This window comes from Oncorhynchus mykiss, chromosome 8, assembly GCF_057628025.1.
Source record: "Oncorhynchus mykiss isolate SJ-2025 chromosome 8, ASM5762802v1, whole genome shotgun sequence".
Taxonomy (NCBI): Eukaryota; Metazoa; Chordata; class Actinopteri; order Salmoniformes; family Salmonidae; genus Oncorhynchus; species Oncorhynchus mykiss.
Window position 1 is genome coordinate 8,391,213 of NC_143029.1, and position 23,580 is coordinate 8,414,792.

At 42.2% G+C, this 23,580-nt stretch overlaps 2 protein-coding genes across 4 annotated transcripts; both read left to right on the forward strand.

The window, feature by feature from the left end:
* The first annotated feature begins 2,988 nt into the window (after positions 1-2,988).
* On the forward strand, positions 2,989-12,620 carry LOC110529308 (KATNB1-like protein 1). 2 transcript variants are annotated; one of them, XM_021611430.3, is made up of 10 exons: positions 3,105-3,355; positions 9,117-9,247; positions 9,566-9,603; positions 9,857-10,157; positions 10,525-10,640; positions 10,751-10,801; positions 10,902-10,991; positions 11,133-11,237; positions 11,415-11,508; positions 11,865-12,620. In XM_021611430.3, the coding sequence occupies exons 2-10, from the start codon at positions 9,128-9,130 to the stop codon at positions 11,895-11,897; spliced, it is 948 nt and encodes a 315-aa protein (XP_021467105.2). In that variant the 5' UTR covers positions 3,105-3,355; positions 9,117-9,127; the 3' UTR covers positions 11,898-12,620. The 2 variants fall into 2 exon arrangements, with proteins under 2 accessions (XP_090098614.1, XP_021467105.2); XM_090242488.1 differs by lacking the exon at positions 9,566-9,603 and having other exon boundaries at positions 2,989-3,355.
* Positions 12,621-15,243: 2,623 nt separating this feature from the next.
* On the forward strand, positions 15,244-20,830 carry LOC110529309 (endoplasmic reticulum membrane protein complex subunit 7). 2 transcript variants are annotated; one of them, XM_021611431.3, is made up of 5 exons: positions 15,244-15,603; positions 16,195-16,360; positions 18,321-18,459; positions 19,536-19,616; positions 19,889-20,830. In XM_021611431.3, exons 2-5 carry the CDS (start codon positions 16,356-16,358, stop codon positions 20,042-20,044), a joined length of 381 nt encoding a protein of 126 aa, XP_021467106.3. In that variant the 5' UTR covers positions 15,244-15,603; positions 16,195-16,355; the 3' UTR covers positions 20,045-20,830. The 2 variants fall into 2 exon arrangements, with proteins under 2 accessions (XP_021467106.3, XP_090098615.1); XM_090242489.1 differs by having other exon boundaries at positions 16,195-16,314.
* The last annotated feature ends 2,750 nt before the right edge of the window (positions 20,831-23,580 follow it).

The window sequence follows — 23,580 nt, forward strand, 5'->3', positions numbered from 1 at the left end:
GACCTCTTCACAGGTACTGATGCCATGCCAACAGAGCTCTTCAGGCTCTGTGCTTCTGTTTACTAACTAAATGAGTGTGGGATGTGCTATTTCCCTGTTTTTATAGAAGGTAAGCCAAGAGTAAAATCTAATTTTCCAAACATTTCGATTTAATATTGATTCGGTGCCCATAAATGTCAAGGTCACATGGTAGAAGACCTTGGATAAAGGACCATTCGTTTTGCACTTACGTTAGTTCCAGTTGGCCAGTTTATTATAAAACTTTTACATCAAAACATTTATGTAGCTACATACCAAATGAAATGGTAACTGTTTATTCAGCAGCTAAATTACGGTGATTGAGATCAATTTCCACCGTTTGGGTTTGTTTCATTTGTGTCCCTAAGGGTCCGTTTTTGATTCTATTTATACTTCCAATATCCCGGAAATGATCAGGGTCGGTTACAGCAGCTGGATAATACATAACCACAGGGCTTGACAAAATGGCAGGCTCATTTCTGTGGCTGTCTGGATCTAAAAATCCAACATATTTCTTGATTTTTTTTCATATAAAATTGGATGTAACTATTTTAAGTACCACTAACACACACACACACACACATACACACACACACACACACACACACACACACACACACACACACACACACACACACACACACACACACAAATTCCATCAAATAAAATGCCATTAATATAAAGATAAATATTTGACTTCTGGGTTTAATTCTATTAACCAAGCAGCAGACCAGTATGTCTGTTATTGTGTTTATTCAGTAAGTATTCCCCTAGCATAGCAGGCGTATAATAATAGACCTATAATAGACAGTCATGTGGCTGGTGCAAGAAGTCAAGAAGTAAAATAGGGTAGAAATTCAATATTCACAATAACAGATAAATAAATGTGTATTTTTACGGCGCACAATTGGCCCAGCGTCTTCCGGGTTACGGTTTGGCTGGGGTAGGCCGCCATTGTAAATAAGAATTTGTTCTTAACTGACTTGCCTTGTTAAATAAAGGTTAAATACAAAATAAATAATGTATGGTGGAGGAATTGTAAGCCTGTTGTATAAATGGTGTGTATAGACAGTATATTTTACCTTTATTCAACTAGGCAAGTCAGTTAAGAACAAATTATTATTTCCAATGACGGCCTAGGAACAGTGGGTTAACTGCCTGTTCAGGGGCAGAACAACAGATTACAGATTTGTACGTTGTCAGCTCGGGGGTTTGAACTTGCAACCTTCCGGTAACTAGTCCAACGCTCTAACCACTAGGCTACCCTTCCGCCTCTACACTCTAACCACTAGGCTACCCTGCCGCCCCATATATGAATAGAACATGTGTGTACAGTAGTAGTTATATAGGATGAGCCTTGACTAGTAGATGAAACAGAATATAAATAAGTGACCAGTGTTCATTAACTCTATCTGCGTACATTGGGCAGCAGTCTTTAAGGTACAGGGTTGAGTAACTGGTGGTAGCCGGCTAGTAACAGTGACTAAGGTTCAGGACAGGGTACCGGGCGGAGGCATGCTAGTGATGACTGTTTAACAGTCTGATGGCCCGGAGATAGAAGCTGTTTATCAGTCTGTCCGTCCAAGCTTTGTTGCATCTGTACTGTCTCTTCCTTCTAGATGGTAGCAGAGTGGATAGGCCGTGGCTCGGGTGGCTGAGGTCCTTAATGATCTTCTTGGTCTTCCTGTGACAATGGGTGCTGTAGATGTCCTGGAGGGCAGGCAGTGTGCCCCCGATGATTCGTTGGGCTGATCACACCACCCCCTGGAGAGCTATACGGTTGCGGGCGGTGTAGTTGCCGTACCAGGCGGTGATACAGCCTGACAGAATGCTCTCGATGGTGCATCTGTAGAACTTTGTGAGGGTGTTCAGCCTCCTGATTTCAAATTTCTTCAGCCTCCTGAGGTTGAAGAGGAGCTGTTGCACCTTCTTCACCCCACTGTTGGTGTGGAGGGACCATTTCAGGTCATCAGTGATGTGCACGGCAAGGAACTTGAAGCTTTTGACCCTTTCCACTGCAGCCCTTTCGATGTAGATGGGGGCGTGCTATCTCTGCTGTCTCCTATAATCCACGATCAGCTCCTTCTTTTTGTATATGTTGGCACCACTCCTCCAGGGCCCTCACCTCCTCCCTCTAGGCTGTCTCGTCATTGTTGGTAATCAGGCCTACCACTGCCGTCGTCAGCAAACTTGGTGACTGAGTTGGAGACTTCCTTAGCCACGCAGTCATGGGTGAACAGGGAGTACAGGAGGGGGCTGTGCACGCACCCCTGTAGGGCCCCCATGATGAGGATCAGAGTGGCGTTGGCGTTGTTACCTACCTTCACCTGGGGTCAGCCCGTCAGGAAGTCCGGGTCCCAGTTTCACAGGGAGGAGAAAGAGCTGTAACATAGCTAGCTATAGCAGCAGCATTTTTTTGCTAGGTTGTAGTAGGTGTAACAGATGTGAAACGGCTAGCTTAGTTAGCGTGGGCGCTAAATAGCGTTTCAATCAGTGACGTCACTTGCTCTGAGACCTTGAAGTAGTAGTTCCCCTTGCTCTGCAAGGGCCGCGGCTTTTGTGGAGCGATGGGTAACGATGCTTCGAGGGTGACTGTTGATGTGTGCAGAAGGTCCCTAGTTCGCGCCCGGCTATGGGCGAGGGGACGGTCTAAATTTGTACTGTTACATTGATGCTGTTGACCCGGATTACTGGTTGCTGCGGAAAAAGGAGGAAGGTCAAAAGGGGGGTGAGTGTAACAGATGTGAAACGGCTAGCTTAGTTAGCGTGGGCGCTAAATAGCGTTTCAATCAGTGACGTCACTTGCTCTGAGACCTTGAAGTAGTAGTTCCCCTTGCTCTGCAAGGGCCGCGGCTTTTGTGGAGCGATGGGTAACGATGCTTCGAGGGTGACTGTTGATGTGTGCAGAAGGTCCCTAGTTCGCGCCCGGCTATGGGCGAGGGGACGGTCTAAATTTGTACTGTTACATAGGTACTTTACTTTTTTTCAACTGAAAATTATTTACCCATGGACTGACAATTGTTTTAGTATTGTGACGTAACACCATGTGTAAATACATATCTAACACTAGATGGAGAACTAGGACCAGACACTAAATGTCAGGTGTAGTTACACTTTTCGTCGCTAGACACCGCAAAAACTCCACTAGTTTCACTGCCAATATCAATCCCATAATCCTTGCAAACGGTGTATTCATTTGAATGGCTCTGAACGTGAATTCAATTTGAAAAGCTAGCCAGACATTTGTTGCAGGTTTATACTTTACAGGTTATTCCTTACTACTTCCACGTGGACATACATTGCTGAGGAGAGTCCTGACATTTCGCAAAATGTGACGGTTAGTAAAATAATGATTGCAATAACTGAATTAGTAGCTAAATCAACTTTTTTTCTTGCCATATGTTTTCTAGAAATACAACTAGCCGACGTTAGCTAGCTAGCCACCCACCCTTTGCTAGGCTATCTAGTCTTAGCTAGCTAACTTATCAACAGCAAAGCTAGTCGACATCTCCAATAGTAGCTAGTCGAGCTAGCTACTGCTAAACTTTGACACTTTATGCTTAGTTTTGAGCTCGACAACTCCGTTAGCCTGAACAAATGAAATGTTTTCCTGGACTAGCCAGCTAGTTAGGCCCCATCACGGATCTCATTAATTTACTAGCTATTTAAAAAATATCATATTAGCATCATATTAGCCCGTTAGCAAATTGCTAACTATTGAGGGTCTCATTAACCGACTAAACTCCACGGTTTAGTGATAAAGGTTTAGTCGGAGAGGGTCTAATTAACATGTCATTAGCGTGCCTGCTTTCTTGCCACTCCGATAAAGATTAGTATTTCAACATGTTTACTATCAAAACATTTAGACTCGTAGTTAGAGAGCTGCTTTACTTATATATATATATATATACATACATACATACACACACACACACACGTATGTGTTCATAGCTCATTGTTCTAGAAAGGTGGCTAACTAGGGAGCTTGCTGCTAACTGACATTAGATCACACATTGCTGCGTAACTTACTCTGTGGGCTGGGAAAGCTTAGTAACTTAGCTATGCTAGCTAAATATGTACTTATTAACTAGCAAGGTAAGATATCATGTAACAATGTTTGCTGCTTTGTAACATTTTCTAGTTTGTTTGCTGCTAGTAGTAGGTACGTTATGGTTGACCACAGCCAACGCCTTGTCTTCGTTGTTAGTCTACTAGGGGGAGTCAACTCCTGGCCCGTCTCCCCTTTATGGGTGTCAAGCTTTGATTCCCCTGGTCTTCGACAGAGTATTTTTGCGGAGGAAACTAACGTTAGTTGCCGTAGGCTACTTCCCGAGAACAAACTCTGATCTTTCACAGCAAAGAAAGAGGGACATTAGCTAGGGATATATAGAGAAGAGGGACACAGCCAGGGAGGCATAGGTAGGCATCTCGTTCATCAAGCAGACAGTCAGAACCATACATCGGTTGGGCTATTTGCAATGCAGTATTTCGCAATTTATTGGCCTGCAATGACTCGCGGAAGTTAACTTAAGTAGGGGCTATCAATGAGTAAGTAGGCTGAGCTATTCTACAAGACACACTACAGTTTTTCATAGTGAGGAGACAGAGCATGCGAGGGAGAGAGGATCGGGGCAGGCAGGCAGAATAGGCTATATATATCTTGTAATCTGTTTATCGCAATGTCTTGTCTACAATGCCTCGTAAATTAACCAACCATATATATTAGGCTATCAATGCATATGGCTAAGCTATTCTTCAATGCATCAGTTTAATTGATCCATGGTAGGGGGATCCTGAGAATTTGTTCTTAACTGACTTGCTTAACTGACCCCCCCCCCCCACCCCCCCGAAAATTGGGCGTAACTACAAGTATTGTCTATAGCGTATTTAATGAAACCCTGGCTTATGTCCTACCAGGTCAGGGTTCCCAACCCGATTCCTAAAGTGCTAACCTGGTTCAGTTTATCAACTAGCTAATTATTGAATTGGCTGTGCTAGGTTATGAGTGAACCCTCAGGATGGCAGCTCTCCACGAACAGGGTTGGAGAGACCTGTCCTAGGCAGTAGATCGTGAAGCAGGGCATCCCTGCTAAACTTTGGGGAAATTACAAGCGCAGCATCATCCCATGGGATCCATCAAGGTTGCACACAGCAGAAGTATCAATGAAATATTATAGTTCCTACACTTGACCTTCTATATTCAAACGAAATAGGCCTCTTTTTTTTATATAGGCTTAAGTTGATAACACCATGCTGATGTCAGTCCTCTGGAATGCAAATGTAGTCTTCGTGGTAGGACTCTGCAATAATGAGGTAGTGTGTACATGTGTGCGCGTCCGTTGGAGCGTGTCGTTGGGAGTCGTGCAAGTGTGACTCCCAAACACAGGAGACGGAGTCAACTCCCCAAAAAAATCCTAGTCGCGCACCACTAGCTACACTAGTGCATTGTTGGCAGGCGCTTGTTGACAATGCTAGCTTAGCTTACTGTTACAGGCACAGTGTATTGTAATCCGGCATTTTTAATATAGACCAACTTGTTCCCCCTGTAGCAAGTCGACTCATAGTTGTCCTATGAACTAGTAGTAGTACTGTCATCAGTTAAACGCAGCTTGTAATATAAGGAGATTTTGTGACCAGGTCATGAACCCCTACAAAACGAGTACAGCATACACCAGACTTCCATTGTCACTGCTATGACAGACTCGGATACAGTTCATTCAGAAAGTATTCAGACCCCTTTCCTTTTTCACATCTTGTTACGTTACAGCCTTATTCTAAAATATATATATATATATATATCTTTTTTTTTCCATCAATCTACACACAATACCCTTTAATTAATGACAAAGCAAAAACAGGATTTTTTTTTTTTTTTTTTTTGCATATTTATTAAAAACAGATACCTTATTCACATAAGTATGAGACTCGAAATTGAGCTCAGGTGTAGAGGGCGACCGATTAATCGGAATGGCCGATTTAATGAGGGCCGATTTCAAGTTTTCATATCAATCGGTTATCAGCAGTTTTGGATGTCGATTATGGCCGATTATATTGCAAGGGAGCTTGCTACTTCCCGAGATGACAACCTGTAATGCGAGTGGAGGCAGCAAGGAGCCATGGTAAGTTGCTAGCTAGCATTAAACTTATCTTAGAAAAAAAACTATCAAGCTTCACATAATCACTAGTTAATTACACATGGTTTATGATAGCACCAGTTTAACTATCTTGTCCTGCGTTGCATATAATCAATGCGGTTCCTGAAATTGTCACTTCTCTTGCGTTCAGTGTAAGCAGAGTCGGGGTATATGCAGCAGTTTGGGTCGCCTGGCTCGTTGCAAACTGTGTGAAGACCATTTCTTCCTAACAAAGACTGTAATTAATTTGCCAGAATTTTACATAATTATGACCTAACATTGAAGGTTGTGCAATGTAACAGCAATATTTAGACTTAGGGTCGCCACCCATTCGATAAATTACTGAACGGTTTCATATTTCACTGAAATAATAAACATTTAGTTTTCTAAATGATAGTTTACAGATTTGTCCGTATGAATTACCTAAGGCTCATATTTCTGTGTGTTTATTATTTTATAATTAAGTCTATGATTTGATAGAGCAGTCTGACTGAGCGGTGGTAGACAGCAGCAGGCTTGTAAGCGTTCATTCAAACCGCACTTTCCTCCATTTGCCAGCAGCTTTTCGCAATGCTTAAAACACAATTTTGACTTCAAGCCCATCATCTCCCGAGATTAGGCTGGCAATACTATAGCACCTATAAGAACATCCAATAAACAAAGGTATATGAAATACAAATGGTATAGAGAGAAATAGTCCTATAATAGCTTCAACCTAAAACTTCTTAACTGGGAATATTGAAGACTCATGTTAAAAGGAACCACCAGCTTTCATATGTTCTCATATTCTGAGCAGGGAACTGAAACGTTAGCTTTTTTTACATGGCACATATTGCACTTTTACTTCTCCAACTGTTTTTACATTATTTAAACCAAATTGAACATGTTTTAAAATTTATTTGAGACCAAATCAATTTTATTTATGTATTATGTTAAGTTAAAATAAGTGTTCATTGTAAATGTAGTATTATTGTAATTGTCATTATTACAAGTGTGTGTGTATGTATGTATATATATATAAAATCGGCTTTTTTTGGTCCTCCAATAATCGGTACTGGTGTTGAAAAATCATAATCGGTCGACCTCTACTCAGGTGCATCCTGTTTCCATTGATCATCCTTGAGATGTTTCTACAACCTGATTGGAGTCCACCTGTGGTAAATTCAATTGATTGGACATGATTTGGAAAGGCACACACCTGTCTATATAAGGTCCTACAGCTGACAGTGCATGTCAAAGCAAAAACCAAGCCATGAGTTCGAAGGAATTGTCTATAGAGCTACAAGACAGGATTGTGTCGAGGCACAAATCAAATAACTTAATTTGTCACGTGCCGAATACAACAGACCTTACAGTGAAATGCTTACTTACAAGCCCTAACCAACAATGCAGTTTAAAAAAATAACTTGAAAAAAAGAGAAAAGAATAAGAAATATGTAACCATTTAAAGAGCAGCAGTGAAATAAGTGAGGTTATATACATTGGATACCGGTACCGAGTCAATGTGCCGGTTAGTCAAGGTAATTTAGGTCAAATTTACATTTTAGGTAGAGCTCTTTAAAGTGACTATGCATTGACGATAACAGAGTAGTAGCAGTGTAAAGGGAGGCAATGCAAATAGTCTGGGTAGCCATTTGATTAGATGTGAGTCTTATGGCTTGGAACTGTTCAGAGCCTCTTGGACCTAGACTTGGCGCTCCGGTACCGCTTGCTGTGCGGTAGCGGTACCAGTCTATGACTAGGGTGGCTGGAGTCTTTGACCATTTTTAGGGCCTTCCTCTGACACTGCCTGGTATAGAGGTCCTGGATGTGAGGAAGCTTTACCCCAGTGATGTACTGGGCCGTACGCACTACCCTCTAGTGCCTTGCAGTTGGAGGCCAAGCAGTTGCCATCTGGGGAAAGTTACCAAAACATTTCTGCAACGTTGAGGGTCCCCAAGTACACAGTGGCCTCCATCATTCTTAAATGGAAGAAGTTGGAAAACAAGACTCTTCCTAAAGCTGGCCGCCCGACCAAACTGAGCAATCTGGGGAGAAAGGCCTTGATCAGGGAGGTGACCAAGAACCCGATGGTCACTCTGACAGAGCTCCAGAGTTCCTCTGTGGAGATGGTTGTCCTTCTGGAAGGTTCTCCCATCTCTTCAGCACTCCACCAATCAGACTTTTATGGTAGTGGCCAGACGGAAGCCACTCCTCAGTAAAAGGCATATGATAGCCCGCTGATGAAACCAAAATGGAACTCTTTGGCCTGAATGCCAAGCGTCACGTCTGGAGGAAACCTGGCACCATGCCTATGGTGAAGCATGGTGGTGGCAGCATCATGCTGTGGGGATGTTTTTCAGCGGCAGGGACTGGGAGACTAGTCAGGATAGAGGGAAAGATGAACGGAGTAAAGTACAAAGATCCTTGATGAATACCTCCTCCAGAGCACTCAGGACCTTAGACTGGGGCGAAGGTTCACCTTCCGACAGGACAACGACCCTAAGCACACAGCCAAGACAACGCAGGAGTGGCTTCGACACAGGTCTCAATGTCCTTGAGTGGTCCAGCCAGAGCCCGGACTTGAAGGGTCTGAATACTTATGTGCATGTCATTTCAGTTTTATATATTTTTATGCATTTGCACACATACACATTTGCTTTTCATTATGGGGTATTGTGTGTAGATTGGGGGGGGGGGGGGGGTTTAATTAACTTTAGAATAAGCCTGTAACGTAACGATGTGGATAAAAATCAAGGGGTCTGAATACATATTTTTTAGCATTATTATTTTTTTTTTACTTTCTGAATGTGCTGTATCATGTTTTGAGTGGGTAGTTTCTGCTAGTGAAGTGACAGTTCAGACAACTTTGGGTTGGAGGGGGGGGTTGACTTGATAATTTGGCATGATGTTTTGTGCACTATGAATGAATTACCTTCTTTTTTTTTACACGTTTTTATTTTATTTAATTTCTCTCTCCAATAGTGTCTCTTACTATGGCCTCTGGAAGTCATGATAGGCAAAGCAGGGAATTCCAACAGCTCAACCAGGACAAACCTCATGAATTTCTCCATCACATCAGCAACCACTCTGCAGCTGACCAGAATATGAAGGAGGTGAGTGGATTTCCAAGGTGGGAAGTGTGCATCCCAGTTCTCCACTTGTTCCCCCCCCACACAGTGTGCACTTGCACAATCCCTGTCATTGAAATAAAAGCATTCAATTGTTGTAAGCATTGACTAGAAAGAGTTTTCACCGTTTGTTAAATCTGACGCTTGATCGTGTAAATGCGCACACCGTGTGGAGAATCGGGATCACACAGTGATTCTGTTATGAATATGAACCAAGAGGTGTTTACTAACCTTAGTCAAACATTTTTTCTTTTTTAAAGAAAACTGTACGTTTTTGTTATCACTTATTCCTTTTTGTTTTAGGTGTTTGTTTTAATTAAGGAAGAAATAGATAAAGACCGGTGAGTTTTCCAGTTCTATGTAGATCTAATGCACAAGCTGCCTTTCCTAGCACTGCGGTTAACGGCTGCTCAGTCACTGGGGAAGATCTAACCATCGAAACACATTTCCCATCTTTTTCCCCAAGCACTTCTCCAAACACTACCATAGTGTCTAGTCTCCTAACTAACCAGTGCATGTATCAAGACAAAATCCTTTTTTATTTATTTATATATCTTTATTTTTTTTTAACTGTACTCCTTTTCTCCCCAACAGATTCCCCGTGAGTCGCGGTGCACTCATCTCCGGCAGAGCAAAACAAGTGTCTGTGTGCAACAAGAGAAAGTGTTCGTTGTCGCGTCACAGTGTAGTGGTGAGCTCCGGCGTGAGCCACAGAGAGCCCCCCGCAGGTCGGGCTGTCTGTGACATGGCCAACAAGGAGAATGAACTGACCTGCCCAGACGAAGTGCAGGCCATACATTACAGTGACAACTGCGTTTTCCCTGTGAACTCTGTAGCAGAAGCTGGCTCCAAGATGGCAGCGCCGGGAAACAAGTACGGTGATCACTTCACTGAGGTGAGATACTACCAGCCAGTCCCCAATTCACTCCCTACCCTGGCCCTTTGATGTTTGTAGACCATTGATCAATGATCATTATCACTTCTGTACCTCATACTGTCCATTCCCACCATCAAACCGTTGCCCCCTGCGCTCTAGGCACCCTCCGAGAGGTTTGGAATTGTCACCATATTCCCTATACCTCTCCAATCCTTGCACACTGGGATAGATTGGTAGACCCTGTTTATTGGATAGAAAAGTGTCATTCTCTTTTCTGAGACAATTCCAGTGTTTTCTGTTTGATCCTTTGTAGCGTTTTGAAGTGGATTGTATATTGACTTGTTTTGTCATGCCCCACTGCCTTGTGGGTATCTTTCCTGACCAGCTATCGAAGGATCATGACGCAATGACACACGTGCTTTTTGGGAGGAATCTCCGATTAAATGTAGCTCTGACACTATGGCGAAGAAACGCCAGCGAACTAGTGGCATACTTGATCAGGTAGGAACACAGACGCCTCGTCTATCTTCTATCTATCATACATCTTCCTGCCCACATACCGTTAATGATTTTAATCAACATGTTCACGTCCAATAAACACTGTTCCATAGAATTGAAGACACGGGCGTGCTTCTTGACTGTCTGCCAGTAATAACTAAAAAGTGAGTATCCCAGTTGAATTTAAACATGATAACGTATGGCTGTGATGCGTGAACTTGAGACACAAATGAATACGCGCGTCACTTGTTTTTGCTTCGGTAGCCTTCAAGACGAAGTGCCGTGCATATCACTGGGCTGCTGTGTAGACCTCCTGCCACAAGTCAAAACCATCCTCGCCAGTAAATATGAAGAGTAAGTTCAACTGTGGAATTTATTTTGTTTGTTTTATATTTGACCGGGTAAGTTGACAAGAGAACACTTTCTCTTTTACAGCAATGACCTGTAGTTACAGCTGCTGTAGAAGTACATCATTTTGTTCTCTTCCTTTACCAGACACTTGATTGTGGGTTTACACTGGATTCAGTCTGTCATTAAGAAATGGTGGCCAGAACTCTCCACAAACAGCAATAGACTGCAGGACAGCTGCTCAGAGGACAGGTATATTAACAGCTTTTCATATTTTGGTGTTTTGGTTTCTTTTAACATTTTTACATTTATATTTACCAAACTTCCTCTTTCTCCGGACAGCACGGTTACGGTCTTGGTGGCAGCGCACACAGAAGGCTCTGTGCATGATTTTGCTACAAGCCTAATTTGACTTACGTCTGTTTACAGGAACCTCCAAGTCTTGAAGCAGCAGCTGTTGGAATTGTGGGAAGAAGGACCCCGGTTATGTTTAGTTCCAGGAACTACAGGAGAGATGGCAAAGGTAATGTGTCATGGCGACCCTTTGTGTTATTTATCCTTTGTCTTCGTTCATTCCAAGGCCATTGGCTCTAGATATGGAGGTAGGGACCACAACAAAAATCTGAACTCATCGTGAGGGGTCTCTGTAAGCTTTACCGATCTGCATACCCAAATCCATACCCACACATGCAGTCAGAGCCGGCCCTAGCTTTTCAGGGGCCCTAAGTCAACATTTTGTTGAGCCCCCCCCAACGAGCAAAACATTTTGATCCGGGGCCCTACAAAACAGGCCGTCAGTTGCCCATCCCTGGTCTAGATTGACATTTCACAAGTCGTCCCTCACCGGTCTCTTCTCTCTCTCTCTCTCTCTCTCAACAGGCCATTGAGTCTTACTTGTTACAACTACGCTGACCAATCAGTCAATGTAGCACTGAGGAAGCGACCACTACTGCCGGAGAGAGCTGTGTTTTTTTTTAATCGTTACCTGGAGCCAGTGACAATAAAGACAAGACAATGCTCCACACACCGACAGGAACACTGTTCTATTATATGGGGATTGATGACCTGAGCAATTCAGACAACTTCCGCACTCAATCACAGCTGCAGAGATGCTAACAAAAGGAGGGAGGAGAGACTCAAGGGGAGGAAGGAGCCTTTTTCTCTTTGCAAAACCAGGAATGACTACTTCACATTGAAGTGGATCGGCGTCTTGCGACGGGGCAAGACTTCAGTCGACCTCCATGAGACTTGGCAACAGAGGCACCTTATTTCTTATATAGGGCACGTTTTACCGGAATAGGGTGCCATTTCGGATGCGCGCTGAGACTGGGTCTTGGGCCGCTCTGTGACGTGCCAAGTTCTCTCTCTCTCCACCACAGCCGCTCTTCCTCGTCATGGTGTGTAAAACCTGCACGGATCATGGATGTAAAATAATGCATGCCCCTTCCTAGTTTTTAATACTTCTCGATTCTTCCAATCATGTCCTGAATGAAGAACTTGAAAACTGCTGTGGTCTTAAGTTATGAGAGCTCTTCTTGTTGTTGTTTTTTCCTGTTCATGAATGATGTTTGACTGTAAAAGTGTAAATACAGTGATTCTTTTAATCATCTTTAAAATAAATTTGCTAAAAATCTGTCTTGAAGGATTTTATTTATATTTTAGTTTTTAAAATGGTGGGCACTTGATATTCGTTGTTATGCCCATGGTTATACAGCGCCTTCAGAAAGTAGTTAACCTTTGACTTACTACACATTTTGTGTCGCAGGCTGAAATGTATCATTTTTCTTACCCATCTACTCACAATACCCCATAATGACAGTGAAACTTGTTAAGATTGTTTTGTTTGTTGCTAATATGTTAAAAATGAAATACAGAAATCTCTTTTACACAAGTATTCACACACCTTTGCTGTGACACTTCATAATGAGCTCCATTTTCCTTTGTAGCATCCTTGATGCTACAACTTGATTGGAGTCCACCTGTTGCCAATTAAATTGTTTGGAATGGCTTGGAATGGCTTCAGAACAAGAATGTGAAAGTCCTTGAGTGGCCCAGCCAAAGCCCAAAATTGAATCCCATTGAAAATCTGTGGGAAGACTTCCAAGATTGCCGTTCACCGTCGATCCCCATCTACCTTAACAGGGCTTGAAAACATCTGCAAAACCAGATGTGCAAAGCTGATGCAGACATACCCAAAGCTGTAATCGCCGCCAAAGGTGCCTCTACAAAGTACAGACTCAGGGGTGTGAATACTTGTGTAAGTTAGGTTTTTGTATTTCATTTTAAATACATTTGCAAATATTTCTAAAAACATGTTTTCACTTAGTCCGTATGGGTTATTGTGTGTAGATGGGTTAGAAAAAATGGATGTAATCCATTTTGAAGTCAGGCTGTACCACAACAAAATGTGGGGTATGAATAGTTTTTGAATTGACTGTATTTGGTGATAAGAGAGGACACTGTATATGGTGATATGAGAGGACACTGTATATGGTGATATGAGAGGACACTGTATATGGTGATATGAGAGGACACTGTATATGGTGATATGAGAGGACACTGTATATGGTGATATGAGAGTCACTGTATATGGTGATATGAGAGGACACTGTATATGGTGATATGAGAGGACACTGTATATGGTGATATGAGAGTCACTGTATATGGTGATATGAGAGGACACTGTATATGGTGATATGAGAGGACACTGTATATGGTGATATGAGAGGACACTGTGTATGGTGATATGAGAGGACACTGTATATGATGATATGAGAGGACACTGTATATGACATGAATAGGTAGGTACATGTGTAAAAAAAAATGTAAGTCTGGCCCTGTTTGGCCCTGGCATGTTTGTTTTGTGTGTGGTTTTGCTGGTCTCTGTCTATGAGTTTTTGCTGGTCTCTGTCTATATGTGTTTTTGCTGGTCTCTGTCTATATGTGTTTTTGCTGGTCTCTGTCTATATGTGTTTTTGCTGGTCTCTGTCTATATGTGTTTTTGCTGGTCTCTGTCTCTGTGTGTTTTTGCTGGTTTCTGTCTATGTGTGTTTTTGCTGGTCTTTTATCAAATCAAATATTATGTGTCACACACATGGTTAGCAGATGTTAATGCGAGTGTAGCGACTCACTGCACTGGTTTTATGAAAACATTTAGCTTCTGTTTGTGAAAATAACTCAATGGGAAAATATGTCCATCTGAATCATGCTATACCAGTCTGTGTCACTGCCATGACAAAAAAAAGTTTGCACTCTAATAGGAAGAAAATGCACTCTTATGGCTCAGGCAGTAACGTTTGTCATCGAACAACCTCGGATAACGGGACTGTGGCTAGGTTTCCATCCAATTGACGACATTTTCATGCGAATATTCTGAAATCCGCATAAAGAAAATATGCCCGTTTCCACCACCGGATTTGTTGCAGATTTTTTCTTTTAAAGTGCATGATGACGCAGGGCATACGAAGTGTACTTTTTCGCTTACGTTTACATACATCCTGTAAAAAAAAATCCCACATTCCGTGTGTTAAATGGGTTTCCTCTGTTTTCAACTCTACCGATAGTTTTGTCACAAAAACACCTTGCGTTAAATAGCAAATGTGGCTACTCTGGTCTTGACACGTGCGATCTAGCCAACAACTGGCAGATACAGTGGCAGGTAGACTGGTCTACACGATGAGATTATTATAGATAAAAGCCATTTGTATTTGTCAAACCGCACGGCAGTTGCATCGATAAACATATCACCAGAATCAGACCCTCGATATTAACTGGAAAGACGCATCAAGATCACCATGTACTTTCATCATAATGTATCTGTCGCCTAATAAACTGCATGGTTTCCTGAGTCGTAGTGGGAGGACCACACACCATTTCATCACGTGACTCCAAACTTACTTCGATATGATGGTTATTATATTAATATTTGGTCATGGAAGCGTTTTCACTGCCATTTATCGCATCATTAATTTTACCGACCAAAAAGATCCCACGATGTCGAACGAACAAATTGTCGGCATTTCCACTTCCTGTTTCCATCCCAGCTCTCGTGATTTTTCTTTATACGGTATGGCTTTACTCGCATAAAAACTGGATGGAAACCTGGTTAATGTCTTTGATCTTGAGGGGGGGGAAACTAGCACGTAAATCTCCATTATCATAGATGTTTTGACTATCGACAGATCTCTGTTTAGACAAGGAAGTTGCGTATTTCCGGGTTTCGGTAACTTTTTTTTTTTTTATGTAGCAACGTGACGTCAATATATCCCGACGGCAGAGACAGCTGATGCAAAACTTACACCTGCTTTGTCGGCTACATGATTTCAGCTACTCTATTATAGTTATATAGAAAACATATCCTTGTTGAAATACTGAACGTAAACATGTTGCTGCATGGTAGACTATCAGAATTATGTATTTTTCTACAGGCTATGTTTGTTTTAGCGTGCTGTTTCAGCGATATAGAATCGGGGCCTATCGCGACGAGTGGATCTGTTCAACCAAACGGGGATCGTTTTAAACTCGAGGGTCGGGCAATCGTTCCTGGAGTGAAAACACAAGACTGGATTTCATCAGCCCGAGTCACGGTAGAGGGTGAAGAGTATATAGGCTTTATGAGGTAAGACTTGAGGCTTGAACGAAGAAAAACAACTAATAGTTACAGCTGTCGGATTGTTGTGCAAGTTAAGGGCTAACACTAGCCGGGGCCCTGTGTTGTGGTCACTACTAGCAACCAGCCTCGATGTTGCTAGATTCGTTTTTTTGTGGTACTTTTTTTACCACAATTTCGTGATATCCAATTGATAGTTAGTCTTGTCCCATCGCTAGTTTGTAGTTGACAGCTAGCAACGACGTTATCGGTGTCATCATCTCAGTCTATTTGCAGTCTGGTTTATCAAATGCCTGATAATTGAGATGAAGAACAACTAATTGAGACTATGCTGAGTGTCCAACTTTTTCATGTGGTAAATTCCAAGTTCCACAGTGTATTGTCAAGGGGTTTGAGTAAATATTGTTTGCTAGTTAACTAGCACACACACACTTTGTTAGTTCCCACTCTGGCCAAGGGCCCAATTTGCCAAGGACTCCAACACCTGTTATAATGCTAGATCAAACTGAACATGGCTGTTACTGTATAATGTTAATTGATTCCTTAGTAAATCCCTAACCTGCAACTTAGAATTTCTCAATCCTCTCTGTCTCTCTGCAGAACTGATGGCAGCTTTGTCGTCAATGATGTTCCCTCGGGATCTTACGTTGTGGAAGTAATCTCACCTGGATACAAATTTGAAGCAGTCCGTGTAGACATCACATCTAAAGGAAAAATGAGGTATAGTTGTTTTGTTCAGGGTGTGAGAGTCTAAAGGAAAAATGAGGTATAGTTGTTTTGTTCAGGGTGTGAGAGTCGTTGAGGGAGGTTAACAAAACGGAATTTTTGTACCGTATCAGCATAACTTCATTAGAGGTCGACCGATTATGATTTTTCGACGCAGATGCCGATTATTGGAGGACCAAAAAAAGCCAATACCAATTAATCGGCCGTTTTATTTATTTATTTATTTATTTATTTATTTATTTAATTACAACAATGAACACTTATTTTAACTTAATATAATACATCAATAAAATCAATTTAGCCTCAAAATAAATAATGAAACATGTTCAATTTGGTTTAAAGTGTTGGAGAAGACAGTGAAAGTGCAATATGTGCCATGTAAAAAAGCTAACGTTTAAGTGCCTTGCTCAGAACATGAGAACATATGAAAGCTGGTGGTTCCTTTTAACATGAGTTTTCAATATTCCCAGGTAAGAAGTTTTAGGTTGTAGTTATTATAGGAATATTTCTCTCTATACCATTTGTATTTCATTAACCTTTGACTATTGCATGTTCTTATAGGAACTTTAGTATTGCCAGTGTAACAGTATAGCTTCCGTCCCTCTCCTCGCTCCTACCTGGGCTCGAACCAGGAACACAACGACAACTGCCACCCTCGAAGCAGCGTTACCCATTGCTCCACAAAAGCCCTGGCCCTTGCAGAGCAAGGGGAACAACCACTCCAAGTCTCAGAGCGAGTGACGTTTGAAACGCTATTAGCGCGCACCCTGCTAACTAGCTAGTTATTTCACATCGGTTACACAAGCCTAATCTCGGGAGTTGATAGGCTTGATAGCCTGCTGCTGCCTACCATCACTCAGTCAAACTGCTCTATCAAATCATAGACTTAGTTATAACATGATAACACACAGAAATACGAGCCTTAGGTCATTAATATGGTAGAATCCGGAAACTCATCTTGAAAACAATACTTTTATTTTTTCAGCGAAATACGGATCGGGTGGCATCCATAAGTCTAAATATTTCTGTTACATTGCACAACCTTCAATGGTATGTCATAATTACGTAAAATTATGGCAAATTAGGCGGCCCAAACGGTTGCATATACACTGACTGCGTGCAATGAACGCAAGAGAAGTGACACAATTTCACCTGGTTAATATTGCCTGCTAACCTGAATTTCTTTTAGCTAAATATGCAGGTTTAAAAATATATACTTCTGTGTATTGATTTTAAGAAAGGCATTGCTGTTCACGGTTACGTACACATTGGAGCAACGATACGCACCGCATCGATTATATGGAACGCAGGACACGCTAGATAAACTAGTCATATCATCAACCATGTGTAGTTAACTAGTGATTATGATTGATTGATTGATTGTTTTTTATAAGATAAGTTTAATGCTAGCTAGCAACTTACCTTGGCTTACTGCATTCACGTAACAGGCAGGCTCCTCGTGGAGTGCAATGAGAGGCAGGTGGTTAGTGTTGGACTAGTTAACTGTACGGTTGCAAGATTGAATCCCCCGAGCTGACAAGGTAAAATCTGTCGTTCTGCCCCTGAACAAGGCAGTTAACCCACCGTTCGTTCCTAGGACGTCATTGAAAATAAGGTGTTCTTAACTGACTTGCCTGGTTAAATAAAGATTAAATAAAGGTGTAAAAAAAAAAAAAAAAAAAAAACAGCCAAAATCGGTGTCCAAAAATACAGATTTCCAATTGTTATGAAAACTTGAAATCGGCCCTAATTAATTGGCCATTCCGATTAATCGGTCGACCTCTAATAGGTACGGAGGGAGAGAGGGTCTAGTCTATTAATCAGTCAACCATGTATTGTCCACATACTTGGGGACGATTTCCCATTGACAGTATGAGACTAGTCTTATTCTGTGTCTGGGAGAAGTGCCCTTGATGTCTTGCCTCTTTGCCAGGCTTATAGCTAGTATACGTGGTAGGGAAGGAGACGACTTGATGTCTAAGCGGTGGTTGACTTCACAGGGCCCGCCTGGTGAACTTCATCAAGACGTCTGAGGTGATCCGCCAGCCGTACCCGCTCCAGCTGAGGTCCTCTGGGCCACACACCTACTTCATGAAGCGAGAGACCTGGGGGTGGACTGACTTCCTCATGAATCCCATGGTGAGATGATCAGATGCGAATGATGCATAGAATAGTGTTTACTGTGTCCCTTGGCACATATTCTGAAAGAGGGCCATGCTGTGTCATCAGATTCTAAGTAAATGTGAACTTGCCGCTTTGTGATTGGAGGAGAGTCCTACTGTGGTAATAGTGTAGTATTACTGTATTGTAATTGCTTTACTGTCCCATGCAAAGGTATCATACCGGTCCTTCAACACACATGCCTCCCTAACAGGTGTCATTTAACTAGTGCCTTTTTTCGCATGGTGTTTGTACTAGTGAGTAATATAATAAAAGGTCTAGCCAATATCAGAAAAATAATAGGTGATGCCCTCTGCTGTTTAACGTTTGACTGTTGTCAAGGCAAAGGGTGGCTACTTTGAAGAATCTCAAATATAAAATATATTTAGATTTAACACTTTTTTTTTTGTTTACTATGTCATCCCATTTGTATTATTTCATAGCTTTGTCTTCACTGTTATTCTACAATGTAGAAAATAGTAAAAAATAAAGGAAAACCCCTGGAATGAGTGGTACTGTGTGTGTAATATACACAGCCGTTCCAAAGGTTGGGGTCACTTGTTTTTGAAAGAAAAGCATATAGATACTCAACTAGTCTAAAGGAGGCCAGTTTTATTGCTTCTTTAATCAGTACAAACATAATTTGCGAAGGGTTTTCTAATGATCAATTAGCCTTTTAAAATGATACACTTGTATTAGCTAACACAACGTGCCATTGGAAAACAGGAGTGATGGTTGCTGATAATGGGCCTCTGTACCTCTATGTAGATATTCCATTAAATATCAGCCGTTTCCAGCTACAATAGTCTACAACATTAACAATGTCTACACTGTATTTCTGATCAATTCTATGTTGTTTTAATGGACAAAAAATGTGCTTTATTTTCAAAAACAAGGACATTTCTAAGTGACCCTAAACGTGTGTGTGTGTATTTTTTTACTCTGCATTGTTGGGAAAGGACCCGTAAGTAAGTAAGCCATTCACTGTTAGTCTACACCTGTTGTTTACGAAGCGTGTGACAAATATTTGATTTAATGCGTGTCTGATTCCCCAGGTCCTGATGATGGTCCTTCCTTTGCTCATTATCGTCCTGCTCCCTAAGGTTGTCAACACCAACGACCCTGAGATGAGAAAGGTAAACCAGGACACCTGTACTCTGACACATCTCTACTCACCCGTTGTGAATTGTCTGCCGTCCAGTACATTCAGTGTTGATACATTTAAATGTATATTTCATAGTAAGGGAACTCACCTCATCCACCACCAATGTGAAGCACCTACATAATGTGTTTGCTGTCTTGCCAACTCTCATTGTCATGCCGTAGCAGAAACAGATCTGAGACCAGGCTAGGTCACACTAGTGTGATACGAACTAATTGTGTGTGTTTATTCACTCTACCTTTCCAGGAAATGGAGCAGTCAATGAACATGCTGAACCCCAACCCTGAGCTACCTGACGTGTCTGAGTTCATGACCAAGCTGTTCTCCGGGTCCAAGAGCTCCAGCAGCAAGGCTGTAGGTGGCAGCAAGGCTAGTGGCCGCCCAGCAGTCAAGAGGAGGTAGTACCAGAACATTACATGTACCCCCGGGCCTGAGGAACCACTCTTAACTAGTCATACCATGGAAATAATAGCATTTTTTAAAGAGCTTTTTTCATTTGTACAGTTGTTTTTTGAGAGGGGTCTTTCATTGTGGTCTGAAATACAAGTCTGGCTGTCTGATTGTAAGTGGAATGACTGAGGATATGAGAAGGCTTGAGGTTAAAAAAAATATATATTAATTTTTGCACTGCGCTGTTGAAACCCATTTTACTCTTCATTTGATGTTTTGCATTGTACCTGTGAGTGACTTTGTTATGCCTGCTTGGTTCCTTCATATACTCCTTGTTGTTTAACCCTTGTCTCCTTGGCTAGATGGGATAACTGTCTCTAACAACCCTTGGGTGTGTGTACTACTTTACTGAGGCATCATACATGAATGTTAGTTCTAATTCTACTACTTGAATGAGAGAATGCATTCATATTCAGAGGTTTTATATATTTTTTGAGTTAGGGCCGAGGTCAGGGTATTCAACTCTGACCCTTACGAGGTCCGTAGCCTGCTAGTTTTCGGTCCTATCTGATAATTCATTGCACCCACCTGGTGTCCCAGGGTCTAAATCAGTCCCTGATTAGAGGAGAAATATATTATTATTTTAAGCGGTGGAACTGGCTTCGAGGTCCAGAGTTGAATATGAGGGGTCTAAGTAATACAACTGTGAATGGACTGTAAAAATGGATATAATTTTAATTGTCAAGAATGAACAAATACTTATTTAAATACCATGGTGAAATAAAAATGTAAATGGTGGAACTGTCTCGTTATCAGTTGTGTTCTGTGGCTCGCGTATTCCTTGGGGAGGGAACATGAAATAATTCAACCTAATGTCCAACGTTTCGACAGTCTTCATCAGGGTATAATGACACACTGCGGGGTGACAAGTTTATATAGTGTCAAAGGACACACACACACAGGTGTTTGTAGTCATGGCTGGGTGTGGCCTGATATCATTGGTTCATTCTCAGATAAAAAAATAACATACCAAAAACTTGAATGGATAGCATCTGATCATAGATACAATTTGTCTCCATAAGCCTACAAAACATTTACAATGAAACGCAAAATCACAATGATCACAAGAACGGCTTCTGATCAAAGTCTACATTGAGATCGAAAGGAGCAGGAGGTATTTAAATTAAAAGATCCAGGCAGCCTCTCATTTTAACAAATGGTCAAGGTCACCCCCCCTCCTAGGGATGGTGACATGGTCGGTGCCGTTACAACGTTGGGGTGAAATCGAGTGGTTTGGTTCCGAAACGTGGGCCGCAACTGGATAAGTTGTGTTTTTGCCCCTACTGGTGCTACAATGCGCCGAGATTCATACTTTTTAATTCGCACTTTGTTCCACCCACATTTTTACCACACGAACACGTTTATAAGGTAAATAATGATAACGCCTTTTAATTGGGATCTGTTTCCCTTTTTTGTGGGTGTTTTGAAAGATCTACATATATAAGTGCCATTGCATTGAGCACAGCCATTACACTGGTAGTTTCCATCCAGTAGGGGCGCAAATAGACGTTGTGCAGGGATACCTTTGGGGTGGTAAATCAGAGTGTACCGATTGATCTCTGAGATTTCTGCCCCCGCGAAAATATGACCAGGGGAAGGTCCGAAAACACATTACCGAGACTGTCATCGGATCTTAGAATGTGCCAATGTTTGAACGATTCCCTTAATTTGTTCAGAGCACTTTGAATAGCGGGGTAGATAGAATGCTTATTTTTGTGAGACTCCTTGAAAAAGATCATGTCTCGGGTTGTTTCGAATTTTCTCAGTGGCAGTATTAATCTGACCATTTTTGTACCCCCTCTCCTTTAATTTTCTTTGCGTCTCAGCCATATTTCTGCCAATCTTTGGGAACACCATAAAAAACGTTGGCAGTGCTCAGCCTGGCGGCTGTCCTGTCGCCTCTGACCATAGAACATCTGTCGCCATTTTCCATTTCCTGACTCTACGTGTTGAATCGCCATCGTTCCCTTACACACAGCAGTTTATCTACTGCGCACGGCCCACATTCGCTATGCTGTGTTCCCTCTCTTTGACTGTCATGTTCTAGAACTGCCTTATTGGAATGTCTGGCGGTTTTTTTCTGGGGATGTGGAACATCCCTGATTTAATAAACATGGATAAAAATGTATCAACCAGTCAGTTTAATGGTTAACCCACATGGAAGTGGTTTAAGTTGAGGTGAACACTGATCTGACCATGTATACATGATTGGATTGCTGTTTGTGGGCTAGAGGGAGTGTGAACCATATTTCTTACACCCGATCACCTTTTAATTGCTTTGATTTGTGAGCGAAATTCTTAGTTCTCATACCTTGGTTTGTGTTGTATTTAGCATTTATCATAATGTGGTCACTGGGGTTTCTTTAAAAAAAAAAACAGTGTATCACCTGCACAGTTTGTAAAGTGTGAATGAATTGAGATGACATTGTCGTCCACTAGCTACGTCTCCCGACAACTTCTCCCCAGCTTGGACAGCTGTTTTGTTTTTTAACGAAGGCAATTAGAGGCAAAGTGTAAATATACATATTAAAACATATTATCCATGATATATGTCCTCAATAAAAACCACTTGATGATCAACTACACTCAGGGTTGCCGTAGGAACAACTGTTCAGTTGGATGTCTATTTATAGACCAATCTAACATGGGAGAGATTGTTGTGTCCCCAAAAGGGATCCATATGTAATGCACTGCTTTAGCAAAGGAGCAGCCACCTGCTCTGTCCTGAAACCCATCAGCTTGGGTAATATCTGCAATGACCCACTATTCTCTGTCTAGATCCCTATCCTCTAGGTGGGTGTCACTAGTCACTCAGTCAGATCCCTGTCCTCTAGGTGGGTGTCACTAGTCACTCAGTCAGATCCCTGTCCTCTAGGTGGGTGTCACTAGTCACTCAGTCAGATCCCTGTCCTCTAGGTGGGTGTCACTAGTCAGTCAGATCCCTGTCCTCTAGGTGGGTGTCACTAGTCACTCAGTCAAATCCCTGTCCTCTAGGTGGGTGTCACTAGTCACTCAGATCCCTGTCCTCTAGGTGGGTGTCACTAGTCACTCAGTCAGATCCCTGTCCTCTAGATGGGTGTCACTAGTCACTCAGTCAGATCCCTGTCCTCTAGGTGGGTGTCACTAGTCACTCAGTCAGATCCCTGTCCTCTAGGTGGGTGTCACTAGTCAGTCCGATTGCTGTCCTCTAGGTGGGTGTCACTAGTCACTCAGTCAGATCCCTGTCCTCTAGGTGGGTGTCACCAGTCAGTCAGATTGCTGTCCTCTAGGTGGGTGTCACTAGTCACTCAGATCCCTGTCCTCTAGCTGGGTGTCACTAGTCAGTCAGATCCCTGTCCTCTAGGTGGGTGTCACTAGTCAGTCAGATCCCTGTCCTCTAGGTGGGTGTCACTAGTCAGTCAGATCCCTGTCCTCTAGGTGGGTGTCACTAGTCAGTCAGATTGCTGTCCTCTAGGTGGGTGTCACTAGTCAATCAGTCAGATCCCTGT

Coding starts and splice junctions, on each gene's coding strand:
- LOC110529308 (XM_021611430.3), top strand. CDS start 9,128: ATGGCCTCTGGAAGTCATGATAGGCAAAGCAGGGAATTCCAACAGCTC. Junction 9,604..9,856: donor GAAGAAATAGATAAAGACCG/GTGAGTTTTCCA, acceptor TCTCCCCAACAG/ATTCCCCGTGAGTCGCGGTG. Junction 11,238..11,414: donor GACAGCTGCTCAGAGGACAG/GTATATTAACAG, acceptor GTCTGTTTACAG/GAACCTCCAAGTCTTGAAGC.
- LOC110529309 (XM_090242489.1), top strand. CDS start 15,368: ATGTTGCTGCATGGTAGACTATCAGAATTATGTATTTTTCTACAGGCT. Junction 15,604..16,194: donor GAGTATATAGGCTTTATGAG/GTAAGACTTGAG, acceptor GTCTCTCTGCAG/AACTGATGGCAGCTTTGTCG. Junction 18,460..19,535: donor ACTTCCTCATGAATCCCATG/GTGAGATGATCA, acceptor CTGATTCCCCAG/GTCCTGATGATGGTCCTTCC.